Below are 21144 nucleotides of genomic sequence, written 5' to 3' on the forward strand. Positions count from 1 at the left end.
ATTTCACACAACACTGGGTTCTATATAAAGCAGATACAACTAGACCACTTCCTATGATGGTTCTAGAATTTCCTCTAAAAGGAGTCTATGTGGATATTAATACAGTTAAACCAGTACTCTGTAACCAGAGTTAGGCTGTAGTTGTAGATAAGATTAAACTTCATGGTCTGGAATATTTGCAAATATCTAGGTGCCCTTAATGAAGGGGAGAGGGCTTGCAGGTTAGTAGACATCTAGGTTAGGCTCATTTGAGATGATCCTTGGAACTACAGTGAGCTGACTTGTTTTCTTTGTCATAGAGTTAACAGTAATTAGAGCAGGGCTCCCAAAAATGCTGTGCTTGAAGGTAATAGTGGTCTTTCTCAGCTACATTTGACAGCTATTGCAATAAAACTAAAGCAATTGGGAAGTCAGGTTTACAGACTTTGTCTGCGTGTTCCCAGCCATAGTCTCCAAAATGGACTACAGTAAGGAACCCTTGATAGCTAAGGTACCAGGCATTGAAAGCCTCATGTGATAGTGCAATTCCTGGGCAAGGCCTTCATACATCTCCTGTTCACTTCAATGTAGGTGGATAAACTTGATGCTTCTGAAAGCCTAAGAAAAGAAGAGGAACAAGTAACTGAACCCACTCCAATAGTATTTGGTAGGTGAAAGACTTGGTTTTAATTGATTACCTATTGCCACTGTGGTCTCTCTTTATGGAGGTTACTTGAATGACTGTCTCCAAAGTAAGCTGGTTTCCAGTAGCTAGTAAAATGGTCGTCTCTGCTAGATGGACTGCACAAGTTGTTGAAGTGACATCTCACTCTTACAGTACTTCTCTTCAGCTAAAGTATTACTCCTCTTACATGGCTCAGAACCCTAGCTTAGGAATAGCCTTTTAGTACGGTAACAGGAGAGGGGATACCAAGGTGTGCACAACACCAGAAATAACTAAAAGAGCATGCTAATTCCTCCTGTTGTTCCTTTCTAAGAGGAATGTGTCTGCTTTCTGCTCTTCCAAGTAGAAAGGCAGACTGGCTTTCTAGTTCATCCATTTTAAGACAAATGTAGCCAAAAAACCATGGCTGTCCAAGCGTGCTGCTATTTTAGAAGCCCCTATGAAGAGGCATTCTGCTAACAAGCACCTAGAAGTGGCTGGTAAGGGAAGGATGTGACTGGTTCACTGTCTAATGTAAATGTTAACTTAAATTTAATATATGCATGAGGCATGTGTGCTCCTAGTGATGAAAACATATCTTCTATCAAGGTACATTCAGGCCTTTTGCAGCACTTTCCAGACTGAGACCTAACAGACCTAACTAATTGCTTGAATTGTTTTACTTTTGAGATCTGACCATGCATGGTGTTTAAATAGAATCAGTTTGGCTTTCAGTGTGGTCTTTTCAAAACAAGCCACGTTTATCTTGCCATCAAGAACAGTTGATACTCCTCTTCCCATCTGAGTCTTGCCTTGCTTTCTTAGTTTTCTGGTAGTGAGAGCAGATGGCCTAAGTGCCCACTCTGTGTGGTGCATGTTGAGTAATAGTGTAACTTGCTAGTGTGTGCTTGCACAGTGGCTGATTTTTAGCTAAAAGCCTAATAATTCTGTCCCATAGTACAGCTAGCATTAGGGAACCTTGGGTACTTAAACTAACTTTTTTTTTTTCTCATGCTTTTCCAGGCCAGCAGTTGATGTTAACAGCAGGCCCCAGTGCAGTACCTCCCCAGGCAAACTTCCCATACGGATACTCAGCACCAGGATTCACCCAGCCACCTGTTTATGGTTTCAATATGTAACTAGCTCTCTGACAGACCTTTGCTATCTCTGTTCTCTTCCTTCCCGTCCCTTTTTAACTTCTCCAAGAAGTGTACAATGGTCCTAAAGGCACAGATGACCTTCTGTTGGCTGAACACACTTGCTGCCCTGCTCAGTGAGGAGACTTCAACGGGATGCCTGTTACTGTTATTTATTGATTATTGTCCGGTTACATTTCAACCTCTGAAAGGCAGCTTTTGTTAATGACATTGTGAGACTCTTGTCTGAAGTTAAGGCACTATTTCACTAACTCATATAGCAATAACTGCTTGAGGCCAGGGGGAAGAGCATATTTTTTTCTTTTGCAAAGCCCATTGAAGGCAGCTGGGAAATTGCCTGGCACCAAGTTGTTAAAGCTTTAGCTGAAGCTACTGAAGTAGCAGGGTTCTTAACAATTCAGTGAAGCATCTCCTTAATAATGAATTGTTGAAAGCTTATGTACATCTGACTACCCCATTTTGTTTGCAGTCTTACGTGCAAAAGAATTTGGGCTTTCTGATATTTGTGCTCTGAATGTTTAGAGGAATATTGGGAAAGCTTCCTTTTCTGGACAATAATGCTGTTGGGGTTCAATGCTGTTGGAGTCTGTTCTATATTTTCTGGAGTAGATCTGAGACTTAAAGAAAATAAATCTTCTCATGCCAGAGAGTAAACATTTCCCAGATCCTTTTTGTTTATCAAGAGGAGAGCATGTTACTTGTTGACGTTAAATGGTACTAAAGGAAACCTCAGCTATGTGTGGCAAGTGAACATGGGAGTGTGCATGGCCTGCCGAAGTACTAAAGATGCAAGAGCACAGCGTCAGGGCTGGGGAGGGGGGCATACTGCTAAAACAATGAGGCGGTAGGGAGGGCCATAATCCTGACTTTTTTATTTGCACCTTTAATTGATTCTGGCATTGGCTTCTTGCCACACCATGTTCTGACCCTGTCTGGTGGGCAGAGTCAACACCATCTGAATTAACAAGATGCAGTGACTCAGTTCTGCTATGCTGCAGTAGTATCAATGGTGTGTCTACCACCCACCTCTTTCTTTGAGAATGCCAACAGGGATGTATTATTACTTTGTGCCACTCTTCAAATACATGTATCATTAACGTTTTATGTACTTAGATAACAATGTATAATTTATGGTTATGAATCTTGTGCTAATCTTGAATATTATAAAAGTCCAACTATAAATGTAAAACTGCAGTATCCACTGTGTGGTTCTAGTCTTCCTGTCTTGGGGGTGGGGACTGGTTAGTAGTAATGCACTACCACTTAAAGCATCAGCTTTCTTAATTTGTGACAGCTAAGGATGCCAGACAGGAAATGGGAAAATTGTGCCAAAGCACATACCGTAGAGGGCTTAGCAAGTAACGTAAAAGGGAGTTGCAGTCTCTTCAATGAACACAGCACACGTTGTCATGTGCAGGGGTCATGCTGCAGCAGGTGGTCACATGCTTACGTGACTTCATTCACAGGACTGGAAAAGTGTAAGCTCAGTCCTGTGCTGGGGGAGATGCTGCAGATAGTCTTCTAAGTCTGCTCCACTGAAATATATTAATACAGCAACAGTATTGGTAAGCTACACCTTTCATAACGAATTCTGCTTGAATGGGGCAAAACATCTTTATGTGTCAACCAGTAGAGACTTAACAGTGCTGTGAAATCAGTAACAGTAGACTGTTTTAGCATGATTCTAACTAGTACGTTGTCTCCCTTGCTTGCTGTACTGTGTGATAGCAGTGGCAAAGAGATGTGCTATCTACTTTTCTAATAAAGCCCAGAGCGCTCCGAGTGCTGATGTAACACACTAACCTTGGTTTTGTACTGATCAGCACTCAATGGCTCAGCTTGAAATACTGAGCAGCTAACGAGTTCAAGCAAATCTGCACTCTGTCTAGACTTATTCCTAGCAGGAATTAGCCAGGTAGCATGCTATTTTCCAGGCAAATAATACTTCCATTTTGTAAGCAGTTTTTTGTGGGTCAACAGGAACTTGGGTGAGGCAACTAGAACTGAAGACAAGCTCGACAATTAATATGACTGGGAGTTTCCTTCCCCTCAAATTGAGAATTTACTGTGACTTGATAGCAACAATTACAAGCTGATGGTGAAATACAGTAAACTGCTGGATTAAATAGTAGAACAGCTCATGACCTGTAGAGAATTGAGCTAGCCTGGGGATCTTAATTTGCTTCAGTCGAGAAATCTAATTACAGGAATGACTGAGTTCTCAAGGAAGGCAAGGCTGTCAGCTCTGATAAATAGTTCTGCTTTAGTTGGTCTCCTGGAATCTTAAGCTCCTGCTAAGTATAACGGCTTTTATAAATTCTGTGATCTTCTTACACTCTAAAATGCATCCAGAAGCATAGTCCCTGCTGTTACTTTGTGACTGTACCTAAACTGTGGAACAAATGCTTGCACACCAGATTATTTAACTGTTTCTTTAATGGTTAAGTTTTTCTCAGCAGGAAATAACCCCTCTTTTAGTGGGTTATGTGGAAGACTTAATACAGTTTATGAAGTTGTAGTGTTAATCCAAGTTTTTGAAAAACTTGGATAAAATTGTTTGCACAAAACCTCCTTTGAAAACTAAGCTTCTCACTAATTCCCACTGCTTCAGTGAGACTAGGCTAGTGCTGTCATGCAGAATGGACTGTTCATGCAGAACTCACCGCAGAGAGCAGTATCTGGAGACTAACTTCTGGGCTGTGATACTGTCAAACAGTAACTTGCTTAAGAACCTACATAGCATGTCTTACATACTTGTTTTTACAGTAAAAACCAAGTATGGATTTCCTTTCGTAATAGTTCTTGCTATTTGTCAGACTTTAGGGGGATTTTGCCCCATCTGTCAAACTCTGGGCAACTACAGGTCTGGCATCAGATTTGACAAGCACTGCTGTGCAGCCACTTGAATGTCTTGTGAGCTAGGTGGAAATGAACCTCTCAAAAAATGTTTGCAGGGACATGTGCTGATCTTGGCATAAAATTCTGGCCTGTGTTCAGCTGCTCATTCTGAGCTAGCACTTGAGCTCCTTACCACTATTGTTTGCTCCCTCACATCTTCAAATGTTATTGGTTTCTTTTGGTATAAACACCAAGTGAACGGGGAGGGAAGGAAGAACGTCTAAGCTGCTGTTGGAAGCAGAATTCTCGTGTAGCTGCTGCTGTCTGCTCTGTTGAGCCAGATGAGCCGACCCTGTAAGCTCAGGAGGAATGTGTTGCTGGGGTAAGTGCTGCTTCTTGCCTACATTAAGTTCTGGTGTTTTACCAGGCTTCTATTCCTCACCCCTCTTTTAAGGGATATGCAATTAAATGGTAGCATAGCAGAAGAAAAAGCTCCTAAGTGGCTTTGTTGCTTGAAAAATAAAAATTATGAGTGGATAAAGCCTGTTCAAGTAGGTACCAGTTTGGGGGGTGATAGAAGAAGTAGTGACTGTAAGGTTCCAAAACTTAGTTCTGATTTAATAGCTCCTTTTTTAAGCAACTGCAATGCTGAAAACTGGCACTTAGCATGACATGGATCCATTAGTAAGGTTGCATAAAATGAGAAAACTATTTTTTTTCCCTAGCAAAACCAGCAACTGTTATTCAGAAGCATAAAAAGCTTCTGTTTCTTCAACTATAAAACTGGGAAGTAAATTTTTTGTTGTCTGATGTCCACTGGCTTAGATGTGTGGGTATCTTTTGTACTTGGGCACATATGGTAGATATATTCAGGCAAAGCTGATTCTTAAACTGCTGCATAGTTAGATAATGCTTGTATGTGTGACATTTTAATTGGCAGGCTAGAACCTGCCTGGCCACTGAGAAACTTTTAGTGTGATTAAAACAGCATGCCAGTGGATCAAATTTGCACTGAAAAAAACTGAGGCTATATAACTTGCAAATCTCAGAACAAGTAGCACTATATATACCGGGTTTCCATAATAAGCAGTTTGGAAAGCATGCATAAAACTTTGTGATAGGGCATATTAATTAACTGTAGAACTTATTCCCATATTTCTTGGTCCTTCGCATTCTGTTGTAAGTGGTTTGGCTTGTCACTATTTCCAACCTGAGTATATTTTTTTGTTGTTGTTTTACAGCATACACCAAGAGTGCTTTGATCTCATTTCTTTCCACCAGGTCAAACTGGGACGTCTTGAATCTGTGATAAAATATAATGGAACCCAAAGCTGAAAAATGCTTAACGACACAAGAGTGCTTTGTAACACTGGTGTGTAATTACGTTGTGGTTTGCAGAGTGAATTAGTACTTGCTATAGCAACCTGCAGGTGTACCAGTCTAGCTTAATGGTCTTGGGGTCTTTTTATTCTGTTACATCTTCTACTTCAACAAGCATTCAGCTTTCAAAGAGTTTGTTGCTAGTATAGTTTTCTTGTTTTTCATTACTATGTATTTTCTGTGGGCATATTTCCAAAGGTAATGATAGATCCTGACTCACATTTTACTAATAAAATACTGCAAAATTGTTAGCATGCATATATTTCAGTCTAGGTCTTTCAGTGTGGAGACTTTTAGGTCTTTCAGGAAGGTAGCAAAAAAGATAACTTTTCTTCTGAACTAAAATAGATACTATAATGTCACCAGCTTTTAAGTATTAAGTTCATATGAATTTGAAATACAGTCAGTGAAGGGTAAGTCTCGTCTTCCTCTTATGTGTCAGAATTTAAAAATTCTGAGTCAAAATTTGAGTTTATTCAGTCATGCATTCTGCATGGTTCAGTGAGTCAAGGAAAAATATCTTTTTTCTTCTCTCTGTCTGCTGTGGTTATAATTAAGACTTAAAAAAAAAAAAAAACTTTGTCTAAAAAAATGTATTTCTCCTTTTCCTCCCCCCTAATGGTTATAAAAGGAAAGAATTGCCAAGTCATCTGGTACGTTCTTTTCCGCAGTAGTGAGGTCTACAATATTATGCAGAGCACAAGTTCCCAAAGTGCTGGTTCTCCCGCCAGGAAGTTAGGAGATGTTTGGGTGGGAAGGGAAAATGGTCTCATCTACAGTAAACAGCAAACAGTGTTTGTCAACTAAAGTAGTTTTTCAGTAATATATCATGCTGAGAGGGAAGTGTGACCATAGTCTGGTAGCAGAATGAGAACCTGTAAATGCTTTGTGCACTACATGGGTTTCACTCATCATCTGAGCTGAGTCAGGGCCACTCGAAATGTTAATGTCACAGGGATTTCTGTTGGGCTCTCTGGATAATCAGTCCTGTTGATCTCAGTAAATACTCCTGAGTATCAACAGGAGCTCTTTTTGGATGTGTACTCAAGTGGGAATCATGCAAGTTGTTTTGGAAGAGCATTATCTTACAGTCATAGGTTCCCTCTGCATATACCTAAAAGCTGGTGAAACACTGACTCAGAAATGTCTGACATGATCGCTTCTCCTTGAAATCTGTTATGTGTAAGATCTGTTCCGCCTGAAAGAATTGTTTGCTCTGTCAGGAAACCTGAGAGGAGCTAAGGTTTCTTAGTGTACTGTAAGACCCCAAGCGATGTGGATAATAATTAATTAATAATGTGTGGAAAAACTTGTAGTAGTTTGAGTTGTAATAATTCTGATGATAGAGCTGTTTATTCAGTGAGGTGAATAGATTTTCTGATTCAAGGACATTTAATATAAAGTTATTGGTCACTTATGGTCTCTAAAACCATGGTGTGCATGCAAGTTATGCCAGTGATAAATAAATAATTTGGGAGAGGGTGAGTGAGGGCAAGGGAGGAATAAGTTGGAGCTGATCAAGTGTGGTCATTGTTTACGTGCTTTTTAGAATCCAGGATGCTCTGTCTGCAATCAGTGTTTGTGTGTTCAAAAAAATTATGAATGTTGCTTTCATCTTCAGCAGTTATTTTCAATTCTGATTGTTGGGTCCTGAAAGGACGGCTGTGAGGTGTATGAACTACGATAGCACCCATCTATGTATTTAACAGTTCTCATATCTGTTTCTATGGCAGCAGAAACAAGTGCCAGACACCAGCAGTAGAAATGGGTTCAGATTGCCAGGTGGTTGTTTCCGTGAAAATTCCTGGATTGAGAGCAGTAAAACAAAGGACTCAATACCCTGTCTGTAATAGTAGCTGCTCTTTTATGCTTTGATCACCCAGTTCCTAGGAGATGTTCTTGACCATATGAGTCTGGTCAAATCTTTACTTTCATGTAAGTCACAGGATTTAAAACATGCTTTTTGCAGCCTCTAGTATTTTAGAGGTTGCTTATCTTCATCAGATGCTCTTTTCCTTCAGGCTTTCTGCTGACGAGCGTTGTTAGCAGCTTCTTGGAGGTCAAGTTGAGATGGCTTGCAACCTGTGTGATTAAATACGAATAATCCTTTCTCTGTTCAGCAAAGTAAGCACCTCTGTGAATCCCATTGAGGTTGCTTACTATTAAGCATGTGGTGAAGCCTCATGGTGTTGTTAAGTTCCCCTAGCTCTGTGCCTGCATAGGTGGCCGGTGGTCAGTACTCACGTAGAGGGCGAGGCTGTGGGGCAGGCGCAGGGGTTGTACTGATGAAAGAGTGCAAAGGTCTTTCTGACAGGGGTTTTGAAATGTAGTAGCACACGTGGCAGTGGAAACAGTCAAGTACATTAGAGTTTGGAGCTAAGGGCCTTCCTGTAAAGCAAAGGAGCCTTGATAATTCTTCATACTGAAAGGGATCTCTAGCTACCAGGTGTTATAATTGGAAGCAAAGCTGTATCCCACTGGTGACTTTCTCCAGGAGAACTGAGTGGTGTCCTGGGATGGGGTTTGTACCCCAGGGAGCAGCCTCTGTCCCCTGTCATAGTGGCCTCTATTGCAGGTGCGTATGGGAGAGTGGCCTGCCTGCTGCTGTCCCACAGACCAGCCAGGCAGAGGCTGCATCACGGCCATCGCCACAAGGCCGCCCCGCTGGACTTGCCTCTGACTGCCGGAGCTGTTCTGAGGCCACACACACCTCTGGCCATGTCTGGGAATGAGTTCTGCAGCGCCAGCATGCATTCATGTGCATGCCTGAATCCTAGCAGAATAAAGGTGCTTCAGTTTCCCAAATGGCCCTTCTGCAGGCGGTTTGCACACAAGGCCACGGCCGCAGTGCTCAGGAGATGTGGCCTTAGCCTTCGCCCGAGGCCCAGCCAGGGTCCTGCCACCTGATTGCGGAGCCTTGCTGAGGCAAAACTCATTTCACAAAACACACAGGCAGCAAGTCTCGACAGGAGCTCACACTTTGCATGGCCGGGGGAGGTTTCTTACACAAAATGTTCCCTCGGTGGAGCAGCACAGTGCACTTTCCCTGCCTCCGGAGCCTCCCTGCAACAGCCCACCTTTCTGTAAAATCCAAGGCGGGAAGGAAAGCGCCCTGGCTCCTCTCCCTGGTGCTTCTGTACACCCACCTTTCAGCTACGGAGCGGGGAAGGCTGTCTGCCCAGGCCTACAGCCGAACCAAACTCGTGCAAGCTGCTTGTTTAGGAGTGGCTTAGCTTTTCACTTCGGGGATTTATCTGGAGCACCCCGACGAGCAGCCTGTTGGGTTTCTCTTCCGACTCCGAGCGCTGGGCGTTCCCTGCGGTCACTGCCCGGCCTTCTGCTCCCCGCCGGGGGGGCAAAGCGGGGTGTAGAGCAGCACCCCCCGGGGCCAGCAGGGGCCACGTTCACCTTGTACCGCTGCGAACCCCCAGCAATTACAGCTCGGGCTGCTTTTCACATCCAGCCCCGTCCTACGCTCCCCCGGGGGAGGTGTCTGCGGCACCGGCGGGCGGGGGACCGAGGCTGCACCCCAGTGACTCACCCGCGGGCTGCGGGGCCGGCCCTGGCTCGGCTCGGCTCGGCTCGGCCCGCCCCGTGAGGATGTGACGCCGCCGGGGCCGCCCCCTCGGCGGGCGAGGCCCTAAAACCCGGCCCCGGCCGCCGCCGGGCAGCGCAGGAGCCGCGGAGCAGCGCGGCCATGCCCGCCCCCGCCGCGCCCCGCAGCCTGGCCGCCGCCGCCCCCGCCGGCAAGGCCAAGCTCACGCACCCCGGCAAGGCCATCCTGGCGGGTAAGGGGGCGAGGGGGGGTCCCCGGTGGCCGCAGGTGGAAGAAAAAGGGCGGTGGGAAGAGGCCGGGGGCGTGCCCGCCGCCGCCGGTGCCAGCGTGGGCATCCGCGCCCCGCCGCGGGGCCGGGGCAGCGCCCGGAGGTGCGGTGCCGGGGGCAGCCCCCGGGAGCCTCCCCCCGCGCCTCCCCCGGGGGCTCGCACGCCGCCGGAGCCGCCCTCCCGGTGTCTGGGTGCCCCCGGCGCTGATCCCCGTTCTCCTGCCCTTCCCCGGGGGTCCGGGCGGGCTCGGTGCGCGGCGGGAGCCAAGGCGCTGCCTCCCGCTGGGGCCGGTCCCAGCCCGGCGCCGGACGGAGCCCGAGGCGGCGGCAGGCTGGGTGTGCTGCCTGCGGGCTGCTCCGCGGCTCCCTCCTTCCCCTGCCGGGCGTCTTCTTGCGGGACGGTGCCCAGAGCGCAGGCGAGCGCCTTCTCTCTGAAACGAGCCATCGCAGCCTTCGCCCGATCCGCAGGCGTAACGCTTTTGTGTTTTCCAGCCGAGTCCCCCCCTCCTGCGATCGTGCCTTTGTTCCTCTGCCCAACTGTCAGCTCCCCGCCGAGGCCGAGCCCTGGCCTCCCCCAGCAGAGGCTTGGCCGGGGAGGCTGTGGCTGCCCTCACGGCTGGGTGCCGGGAGCCCAGCCCTGGCCGCTCCCCTCCTGCTGCCCCCTGCCCCAAGTGGATGCGTGCAAAGGGTGCCGGAGCCTCCCCGGGTCACATCCTGCCCGGCTGGAGGACTGGGGTGCAACCGTGGCCAAGGGAGCCTCATCCAGCAAAAATCCCGGTGAGGGTACAAGCTGCCTGCTTGGGCTCCGGATCTGTACTACCACCCCCCTTGGAGAGTTAGCTCAGCCTTGCTCTTACACCTTTTATTTAGAGGCCTTTAAAATAGGGTTTAACCCAAGTTTAGGATGGCGAAGGACAGGCTGCTTGCTCCCACCCAAAAACCCCAGTCTTTCCCAGCTTGCTGCCCACGCACAGTGTGTCGGGTTACTGCTGCCTGGACCCATGCGTCAGGAGGCTTCCACAGCTCCTGTGTGGGTCCCTAATCGGGGATCATCAGCTGTAGGTGGCTTAGTGGTGTGCGCTGGAGGAGGCTGCAGCGGGCCTGCCCTTCCCTTCCTGGCCAGGACGCCTGGAAGCTGTTCTGCTCTGAACCAAGGGGCCCAGGGGCTCGGCCAGGCGCTGGGCTGTGCAGCCCAGCACAACGCTGCACATGCCTGCACTCGGAGGAGCCCTCATGGGTCCACGTGAGGCTGCGGAGGTGGAAGAAGGGCCCTATTGAGATGCTAGTCCTCTCCTTGCAGGCAGCAAATCAGAGTAATTGGTTAATGGGCAGAAGTCCAGCCTTGCCTCTGTGGCATCTAATTGTGTTACAGAACCACAGCAGTGCTGGAGCGCCGCTGTTAACTCGCTGCGCCCCGGGCTGCTCGGGGGTGCGGTGCAGTCAGGGGGTGCCCGCGCTGACCCGAGGGCATTCCCAGACCCCTGCCAGCACGATGCGTGCCTGTGACCTCCAGAGCTCTGCTTTTTGGAGAGCTGGAGGCGCTCAGGCGAGACCATTCCTACTGCGCTGTGCTTCATCTGCCTTGCACTGGCTGTGTTAAGTATCCTGCTCTGAGTGCACATCTGCTACTGCACCCTGCGCAGCCCAGACCCTCTGCCATGGGTCCTTCTGCTCCCTTGCGCCACCCGGACCCGAGCAGTGTGGGTCTGGCACTTCTAAAAGGATGCCAGCGAAGCTCTCGCTGCCAGTTCTTCTTCTTCATTGTCACCACAGACAAACAAAAAGTTAAAAATTAATTTGCAAATGGGCCCTCCTGTGTCCAAGCAGTTGCTGTGTGCCAGGGCAGCCGTTCACCTCGCTGCGGCCACAGCGCCTGCACCTCTGCTGAGAGCGCTGCTGGCGCCGCGTGGCCGGGACGCACGAAGGCAGCCTGGCCGTCCTGCGTGGTGCAGCTTGGATTTGGCTTTAGAGGTGCTGCAGGCATCAGCACATGCAGTCAGAGAGGGGTGCGGATCCCTGCCGCTGCCTCACCCCCTGGCCCTGAACCCATATTGCAGAGCTGTTCTGGGGTCCTGGAACCGGATCAGAAGTGTGACATACAGCTTTGGTGTGACTTTGTCATGCTGAAACTTGGTTAAAAGATGGGTAACTGTGCAGGCTTTGTGCTGAGTGGGCATGATGTGTTTCTTTCTAACTCACATGCTGGCTGTTATCTGGTGTGAAGCTGGCATGGCTTTCTCATGGGCTGTGGCTGATCAGATGGCCAGCTTGCACTGCACTGCTGGGTGAGCTGCTAGCAGGGAATCCAGCCAGGTCTCCCTCCTCACAGCAAGCTTTTGTTTTCCTCACTGCCAGCTTCCAAGCAAAGCCTTAGCCCATGGGGCTGCTAGCTCCTCCCGCGGCGCCAGGCGCTGCCGTTCCCCTCACTGAGAGCTGGCTGCAGAGCCGGCAGGACCCAGACCCAGAGCTCTCCAAGCTCATCTTTTGGGCACCGCAGGGCTTGAGGCCAGCCTGCAGGAGGTTTGTCAGAGCCCCCAGGTAGCAGGCAAAGCCCCGCACCCCTGCGCTGCTCGTGAGAACTTTGCTCCTGGTTAGCAGTGGCTGCCTGATGAAAGGCTTTGCCTGCCCTGCCCAGAGTTAAGTACAGACTGACTCCGTTTTTAGCTGGCTTTGAAGCCTGGGGTCTGTTCCCTCCCCCGGAGAAGCCGCCCGCTGCCTGCATGGTGCCTCTGCTCGCCGTCCCTGCCTCTGTGTAATCCTGCCTCGCCGGGGAGGCAGCGCTGCTGGATGCTGTCCTACGCGGCGCTTGATTTGGAAGGAGCTGGCAGTGGTCGCGGCTGCTGCTCTGTTGTTTGCTGCAAACGTCGAGTGCCGCTGGGAATGGCAGCGACATGTCCTTGGAGTGGGGCAGGAGGGAGAGGGGCTCCTGCGGGCAGGAAGGGAAGGGCACAAAGCTGCACCTTCAGCAGGGAGTCCGGGGACAGGTAAAGAGCAAGGTAGCAACTAGAGCTTTAGTTTCCTCTTCTTTGTTTATCTCTTGATACAATCTTTCTTAGGAAGTGCTATACCTGCCAAAGAGGAGTCCAGGTCTGGGTGTGAAAGCTGCTCCTTACAGGAGGCTCCTTCCCAAGTGTCTTCAGTCCACCAGGGCGCTCCTGGAGGGCAGCAGTCATCCTGCCCAGGTCCTGCTCACTCCCAGCTCCTCTGCTCGTGCAGCTGCTGCGGGAGCTGCAAGCAGCCCCAAGGCCATGGTGGGGAGGAGGCCGCCAGCCCCCGGGCTGCGAAACCACCCCGAGGTGCTCAGCGGCTGTGGTCTGAGTGAGCTCCGTGTGAGCTGGGGCTCAGCCCAGGCCTTTGGAGCGTGCATCGCCGAGCTATCCGCCTGCCCGATGCTCTGCTTGCCGTTCTGCAGGGCACCATTTTCTGTGGGCTGACGTAAATGGAGGGAAAGAGCCGTCCGTCTTCACAGCGGCACTCAGCAGCGCGAGCTGACAGCTCGGGGATGTTGCAGTGTCTCCCGTCGCTGGCGGCCTCGTGCGGTGAATGCCAATGTGAGGCCCCGCTCCTGCCCGGGCAGGGAGCGGTGACCCCGTGCTTGGCCTCTGGGGTCTCTGGGTCTCCCCCCTGTCAGCAGGAGTTGATATTTTGCTGTCTCTGTTGTCTCGCCATGCTCCAGTGCCTGGTGCAGCACAGCTCCCCTGTGCTGGCAGCTGGGGAGCAGGGACTGTCCCCAGGTCCCAGCAGTGCTCCATCATCCGTGCCCAGCTGGAGCTTGTGGGGGGAATCATCCAGCAGCCCCCAGCTCTGATGTCAGCTCCCTGCTGCCTGTCTTCAGAAAGATTTTAGATGCTTAAAGGTAGCATCTGGAGAGGGGTGGTAGAGCAGGGAGCCAGCGTTTACCCTGTGCTGCTGTCACCCCTCTACTCACAGCACTGGTGACACCAGCATGGAGCTGGGACCTCGGGCTGTACAGGGGGATGGTGCGAGGGCTGGTTGAGCCAGGGGCCAAGTCAGATAATGCTGTGACTGTCAGCAGGGGGAAACAGCTTTTGTCATTATACTCACAGCCGAGGAGTTTAAGATGCGCTATAAAATGTTTTATTACAATATTGGCCCATTCAGAAGCAACTGAGCTGAATGAGCAAGTTGTGAAAGGCCGGCCTGTTGAAACAAGACAGCTCCAGTGAGACTGGGGACAGGTTCCCCCATCCCAGTCCCCAGGACTGCCTGCAGCGCTGTTGGCGTGGGGATGTTTGCTGACACGGGGTACAGAGGCACTTCGTGTTTGTGCTGCTGTGCGTGCCCCCAGGGCTATAAGGCTTTCTCCAGCCTGTCCATAGCCTGTCACGGTGACGAAAGTGCCCACGTGTGTATTTACCAATGCAGATGATGAAACCCAGTGCGCCCCACTGGCCTTGCCCATATCAGATGGGAGACCTTCCAGGGCCCCGGCCCCTGGGGCAGCGGACGGATGTTTTCTGAGAAGGGCTGACCTGTTGCAGGACACTTTCCCCATTCAAACAACACCATGGGTAGTCCTCAGGTAACCTGGTTTCGAGGAAGCGGCCATGCTGTGAGCACAGTCCTGCCTCTTCTCACCGCTGCTGAGACCTGCGGAGCAGCCCAGCCTCGGCCTTCCCCAAGGACGGGGCTCCGAAGGGGAGGATGTGGAGGTGTTGCTTTATGGGGTGTGCTGCAGGAGGAGGTGGCCCAACGTGGACTGTGAGGTCTGCAAGGTGCTTGGTGCCCCAGCCAAAGCCATTGCCTCGGGGGGAGCTGGCCCAGGCCTTGTTTTTGGGGCCCAGATTTTGGGGCCTGGCTCTCGGGGCCTGGCTCTCGGGGCCCAGCTTTCCCAGGCCCGTTGCACAACGTGGCTCACAGCAGCGGAGGGTGGAGCCCGTTGAACCAGTTTCCCTGCTGCACACATCGGAGGGTTTCTCCACCACCCAGTTTAGCCTGGTTGTGTAAATCGGACGGCGCAGAGGGGCTGGCACAGCGGGGCCATTGCAGGGGGCTTCGCTGCTGCCAGGGCTGCGGGGAGCCACAACGAGCTGCCAGGCTGTGGTCATGATTCCTGATCTATAGCGCCCTGCTGGACTTTGATTTTTTTTTTTTGTTGTTGTTCTTTTATCCCAGTTCTGAAGTCTAACCAGGCTCACGGGGAAGGGCACAAAGTCCCCTCATGAGGGAAGGAGCCGTGGGCACAGCATGCACCAGGTGTGTGGCCTGGGCCGTGACCCTCAGCTCGTGGCGTAGACCTGTGCCTCCCGTGGGGGGAGCATGGGACTCGGCTTCCCCGATGTACCAGGGCCTGTGCAGGGCTGAAATCTGGCTGTTCCCCACATGCTGCACCGCCTGCACCAGGCGTGGGTCAGCCCTGTGCTGCCAGGGCCTCAGGAGTAACATCCTGAAAGGATCTTGTGAAAGCTGAAGTCAGGAGGAGCTTTTTGTATGGAAATCAGGTGCTTGTGTGTTTTCATGGGAAACTGCCCTTAAAACGGAGAGGCTGGGATTGCTCTCCAGGTGCCTACTTCTCATCAGAGCCGTGCAGGCACCAAGGAGCAAAGCACGTCACCACAGCCCCCGGTGCCTGCCTCGCTCCCAGAAAGGGCAGAGGATGCCAGCTGGGGCTTTGCGGGGTCTGACAGTGCTGGGGGTCTTCTCCCAAGGCCCCAGCACCCATCCTGTGGGACAGGCTGGTGACAGTGCTGCTGGTGTCCCCAGAGCCCCCGAGGAGCTGCTTGCTAATGGTGCACAGGGACCCCAGCGTCGTCATGAGCTGTGCATGCTCGTGCCCGAGCCGCAGGGCAGCGCCCTCCTGCTGTCCCCAAAAGCCCTTTTTTTCCTTCCTGCCAAGTCCCCGTGGCAGTGTCCAGGAGCTGTGGCCCAACACTGTCCTGGCCCATCCAAAAAGTGAATTACATTTATTCCAGGGAAGTAATGCCAAGCGTGATTTTGACAGTGGGTGCCCCCCTTTGCCTTTCCACCGGGTCTGGGTATGCTGGCAGCGACTGCAGGCTCAGTGCAGGCGGGGAGCAAGCCCCGGCGCCAGCAGAGCCCCCCCGATGCATCCCTGAAGGACATCCTTGTCCTCTCTCCATCTCATCTTGCTAATGGCTGAGAGCCTTGGCTCTCGCTGGCCTGCTTGCTCTTTCACCCCCTGAGCGGTCGCTGCTGTTGGTGCTGACTCCGCAGTGTTGCAAGAGCTGAAGCGGCTGGTTAAAGTCCGGGTAAACAGGTTGCAGGGCCCTCTGCACCCCCGGCGAGGGAGGGCGTGTTGGAAGGACCCGGTGCTGGGCTGGCTTGCAGGGGATGGGGTGATTTATTTGCATAGAATAAGGTTTCTGCTGGAATAAAAGAGTGTGGGGAGACGAAGCTGAGACAGCAGGGCAGGACCTCTGCTTGGCTTGCCTGCCTGCCAGGCTCGTGTTGCTCTGCCACTCTGCAGGCAGAGGAAAGGCGGAAAAGGCTGCCCAAACCCTAGAGTTCCCACGCTGTCCTGGCCTGCCAGAGCTGTGTGTCCTGTCCCAAAACAGCCGGGGTGCTGCAGAGGCTCTGCGGTGCCTGGGCCTCCCAGCAGCATCCCTCCCCTGCCTCTAGTTGCTTCATCTGCCCTGCCCGTGGGCACTGCTGTTCCCTGGGCTGTGGTTTGTTTCAGGCGCTTCCCTGCTCCGGGAGCTGCCAGGGCAGCAGCTGGCGCCAGGGGAACGAGTGGGAGCAAATATTGACAGCTCGTGAAGCGTCCGCAGCCGCGGCGTGGCAGCGGTGGGGAGCGGCGCGGTGCTTGGTGTGCCGGGGGCTGCTGCTCTCGTATCGCTGCTCGCAGAGCTGGAGCTCAGGAGGAGAACAAGAGGCCCCTGTGTGTACTGGGGCTGGCCCCACGTCCCCTGTGAGGGACGATGCTCCTGGCCCCCTGCGTCACTCAGAAAGTCCTTTTGGATGGCCCCCAGCGGGGCCGTTTCCCTCAGTGCCTCTGCGGGTGTTGCCTGCTGGGATGCCAGGGACTGATAAGAGGTGTTTGTGCTGGATGAGAGGGGGCTGTGGGTGCCCTGGCCCCGCAGGTTTCGCCCTGCAGAGGTGGCAGCTGCTGGCTTCAGTGCCTGAGACACCGCGGGGCCGTGCTTTTGGAAATGTGCTCTGCTTTGGCTCCCACGCTGGGAGCTGGCACAGCATGACCAGCATGTGCTCTGCACTTTGGCACCCTCCTGGTGCTGGTGCCGAGCTCCCATCCTGCCAGCTTGGGCTTCCCAGCATCCCTGGGCGCAGCTGCAGCCAAGGAGCAGCCGCTGTCCTCTATCAGCATCGCCTTGCTGGGCACGTTGGAGTGCTGATAAGTTGAGCCGTGCTCTGCTGTGCAGCGTGGGGGCTGCGCGTTTTGCTGCAGACCAGAATAACCCACTGCATGCCTCACCCTGCTCCTGTCCCAGGGGACAGTCCCTACTGGGGACACCCTGTGGCATTAACCAGGGCCATGCCAGCGGGGCTGCATGCTGGGGAGCCAAAGTGCTGCTGGAGGAGCCAAGATGCAAGAGCGTTTTGCCAGGAGCAGGCACCAGCATGCAGCGAAACTGGGGTTAAACCCCCTCAGCCTGTGCAAACACCCGGGGTCGGTGCTGCTGCTCCCAAAGCTCAGAGTACACAGGATGGTGACGATGCCCGTGGTGCTGGCGTGGCCTTGGGCAGCGCTGTGCAGCAGGGACATCCTCAGCCCCTGTAATCAGCATGTGGCAGCCTCCTCTGCATGGGTCCTGGCAGGGCAGCCGGAGGGGGTTGATTATAATTGTGCCTCTGTGCCGGCACCGTGCCGTCTGCGAGTGGGCTCCTGCTGGTGCTGAGCTGCTGGAGAAGTACGTGAGCAGGTCCTGGGCAAGCTCCGTGCCTCGCGATAAGAGCAGGGGTTTGGATGGAGTATGCATGATGCCATTTGTCTGTGTTGGGTTTATAAATGGCCCCTCCTCGCCTCCGGGCTGCAGCCAGTTGTTGAGGGAGCAGTAGTTTCACAGAGCACCAAAATGGTGGTTTCCAAAGGAAAATGCTCGCTCGCTGTGTGCTTTTGGTAACCTGGCCCTTCCTGGACAGACAGTCACCATGTCCATGAGGTACGGGGCCGGCAGGGCACTGCTGCAGCCCAAATTTCCCCTCCTGTCTTCCAGGTGGCCTCGCCGGAGGGATCGAGATCTGCATTACATTCCCCACCGAGTATGTGAAGACGCAGCTGCAGCTGGATGAGAAGGCCAACCCGCCCCGCTACAAGGGCATCGGTGAGGCTGGCGGGCCTGGAGGCTTCCTGGGGGGACAGCGAGCAGGTCTTGGGGGGGGCGAGCATGGTGGCCCTTGGCGCGTTGGGTGACGGTGACACCGCTGTGCTCTGCCCCAGGGGACTGCGTGAAGCAGACCGTCCGTGACCATGGCATCCGGGGGCTGTACCGGGGCCTCAGCTCGCTGGTGTACGGCTCCATCCCCAAGGCCGCCGTGAGGTAGGTGTCCCCTGCACCACGGGGGGGTCCCCGGGCTGTGCTCAGTGGCATTTTCACAGCAGCAAAGCGGGGGTGGCTTTGGGCTCAGCATCCCCCCATCCCTTGGCAGGGTGTGTGGGCACCCCCGGGGTTGTCACTGCGGCCTCTCCGCAGGTTCGGCATGTTCGAGTTCCTCAGCAACCAGATGAGAGACGAGAAGGGCCGGCTGGACAGCACGCGGGGCCTCGTCTGCGGGCTGGGCGCCGGCGTGGCCGAGGCGGTGGTGGTGGTGTGCCCCATGGAGACCATCAAGGTGGGGACAGACAGGGGCCCTGGCTTCTGTCTCCTCCCCAGAGGAGCCCCTGTCCTCCTCGCCTCGGCTGACACCAACGCGCCGTCTCCCCGCAGGTGAAGTTTATCCATGACCAGTGCTCCCCCAAGCCGAAATACCGCGGCTTCTTCCACGGCGTCAGGGAGATCGTTCGGGAACAGGGTGAGTCACGGGGAAGCAGTCACAGGGGGGCCTGGTCACCCCCGTGCTGTGGGAACGGGCAGAGGCTGGGAGCCGTGGCTTGGAGGAGGTCAGCGGGAAGGTCTGGTCTCTACCCGAGGCTGCGGAGCTGCATGGGACCCCCTCGGGGTGGATGGGTTTGGGACGAGGCTGGGACTCCCCACTAACACCTTCCCTCACCACAGGGCTGAAGGGGACCTACCAGGGCTTAACCGCGACCGTCCTCAAGCAAGGATCCAACCAGGCTATCCGCTTCTTCGTCATGACATCCCTCAAGAACTGGTACAAAGGTAATGCGTCCCCGTACCCACGCAGTGCCACCCCGGCTCAGCCTTTCATGATGGGGCACGATAAAAAACAGGGGAAGGGCGTCCTGGCTGTCAGGGGCCGAAGGGTCCTGGTGCTGAAGCACCACCTCACCTGCCTGCTGGCAGCCAAACCTGGCGGCCTTCTCCGTGAGCTGGGCTTTGTCACCACCTCTCAACCTCTCTTCCTCTCCAGGGGATGATCCCAACAAAGTCATCAACCCCTTCGTCACAGGGGTGTTCGGAGCCCTCGCAGGAGCTGCGAGCGTCTTCGGCAACACACCCTTAGACGTGGTGAAGACCAGGATGCAGGTACGGCACCACGGCACAAAGATGCCCTGCGCTCACTGTTCCCACCAGTCAGTTCCTCCTGACTCACTCCAGCTCTGCATCGCCCCTAAATCCCTCCTGGATGCCCTGACTCCAGCATCTGACCCTTCTTTTTCCTCCCCGCAGGGGCTGGAAGCGCACAAGTACAAGAGCACCTGGGACTGTGCCTACCAGATCATGAAATATGAGGGACCCCTAGCGTAAGCCCTCCTGCGGGTGTGGGATTGGGGCTGGAGATGGGTGGGAGCGGGGTCAGCCCGAGCTGGGGGACAGGCCTGGGTGAGGCAGAACCCAGCTGCAGGAGGAAGGAGAAGGGCGATGGGGGCACTTGTGGAGCATCCCCTTGGCTCCCACCCGCACCCACCACCCTCTCTGTCCCCGGCAGGTTCTACAAGGGCACGGTGCCTCGCCTGGGCCGCGTCTGCCTCGACGTGGCCATCGTCTTTGTCATCTACGACGAGGTGGTGAAGTTCCTCAACAAGGTGTGGAAAACAGACTGAGCAGCGCGGGCCGGGGTGGCCGTGCGCCTCCGCCGCCACCACGAGGCTGCAGCTGGAGAGCAATGACCAAGGCCGGAGCTGCTGCCGCCAAGGGCCCAAGTCTCCCGCACGTGTCTGCAGGCCGGGATCACCACCTGGCCCTCCTGTCCCCCCTCCTCCGCCAACCCGGCAGCCTTTATTTATAGGAACAAGCTGTGGAGCAGTTTAAATTATTAGTTGTGCGTGAACATGGCCGTGGAGGCGGGGGAAGCTGTCCTCCCGCACCCCAGGCTGTGCTCACCCGGAGCACGGTGGCTTTGTGTCCCAGTGGGATGTGCCAGCCCCATTCCCCGGTTGGGATGAGCCTGGTGCCTCTTCCTCCCGGCCCCTGGTTCTGCACCTCACAGCGCCCCGGCGGCCAGCAGCTGCAGCCCCTCAAGCTGCTGGCTGCTTGGGACCAGCTCTTTTTGGGGCTGCTGAGAGCCGTGCCGGTGCAATGCCCCAGCGCTGCCCTTGGGATGCGCCAGGCTCCCAGGCGGCTCGGGGTGCAGCATCCCACCCCAGGTACCCCTCATCCCGGGGTGCTGAGCAGGCAACACCCAAAGTCGCCCAGGCCCTTAATTTCCCTTACCCAGGGGACAGGACCGGGGTGAGCCGGGTGCCCCCTCCACTTGTGGTTTACAGTTGAGACGCGTGCGAGAGACGGGGCGAGGAGGCGCAGCCCCCGTCTCAGACTTGGCCCCTTGGCACATCCCCTCGGCCGGGGGCGACCTCCGATGCAAAACCCTTCTTCCACATTCCCCCCCTGCCCTCCCGCCGCCTCCCGTTCCGCTCCCTGAGGCGGCCCCGTAGGTGACCCCGTAGCTTTCGGAGCTTCACCCCAACCCGTTACTAACACCCGCGCCGCAGCCTTGCCCTGCCCCGCGCTGGGGCTCGGCCCCTCCGCGTTCGTGCCAAAACTTTTCCCTGGGGGAGCGGGCGTGGGGCTCGAGCTCCTCTCCCCTTGTTGTGTTGTCAGCACCGAGCACAGCCTTAAAACTAGTGCGGGAGGGCCAAGGAGGAAAGAGGAAAGCCTGGGAGCGATTCCCCCGGGGCTTTCTGCTTTGAAGCCAGTGAGTTTTGTTTTTTTTTTATTATTATTATTATTATTCTGTTTTACATTCGCAATTTGAATAAAATCAGTCTGGCTTTAGTGGCTGCGGTGGTGTGCAGGCGGCGCTG

General features: G+C 53.8%; 2 protein-coding genes across 9 annotated transcripts in view; both read left to right on the forward strand.

Moving 5' to 3' along the window:
* Positions 1–2997, forward strand: part of CLTCL1 (clathrin heavy chain like 1) — a 38041-nt gene extending 35044 nt beyond the window's left edge. For 2 of the 7 annotated variants that reach the window (XR_010825501.1, XR_010825502.1), the window contains 3 exons: positions 571–646; positions 1011–1143; positions 1667–2997. Coding sequence is in view for 5 of the 7 variants with exons in the window: in XM_048063771.2 (XP_047919728.1) it covers positions 571–646; positions 1057–1143; positions 1667–1782 (279 nt within the window). In the remaining 2 variants the exon portion in view is untranslated. The remainder of the gene's footprint in view (positions 1–570; positions 647–1010; positions 1144–1666) is intronic. The other 5 variants (XM_048063768.2, XM_048063770.2, XM_066978854.1 and 2 more) reach the window with 3 other exon arrangements.
* Positions 2998–4992: 1995 nt separating this feature from the next.
* SLC25A1 (solute carrier family 25 member 1) lies at positions 4993–21115 on the forward strand. Of its 2 annotated transcripts, none has more exons than XM_066978866.1 (9): positions 4993–5020; positions 17996–18103; positions 18220–18319; positions 18473–18611; positions 18707–18791; positions 18995–19099; positions 19311–19426; positions 19571–19644; positions 19830–21115. In XM_066978866.1, the coding sequence occupies exons 1-9, from the start codon at positions 5008–5010 to the stop codon at positions 19942–19944; spliced, it is 855 nt and encodes a 284-aa protein (XP_066834967.1). In that variant the 5' UTR covers positions 4993–5007; the 3' UTR covers positions 19945–21115. The 2 variants fall into 2 exon arrangements, with proteins under 2 accessions (XP_066834967.1, XP_066834966.1); XM_066978865.1 differs by lacking the exon at positions 4993–5020 and adding an exon at positions 9648–9806.
* The last annotated feature ends 29 nt before the right edge of the window (positions 21116–21144 follow it).

The sequence above is a fragment of the Anser cygnoides genome, chromosome 17 (assembly GCF_040182565.1).
Source record: "Anser cygnoides isolate HZ-2024a breed goose chromosome 17, Taihu_goose_T2T_genome, whole genome shotgun sequence".
In the NCBI taxonomy this organism is placed as follows: domain Eukaryota; kingdom Metazoa; phylum Chordata; class Aves; order Anseriformes; family Anatidae; genus Anser; species Anser cygnoides.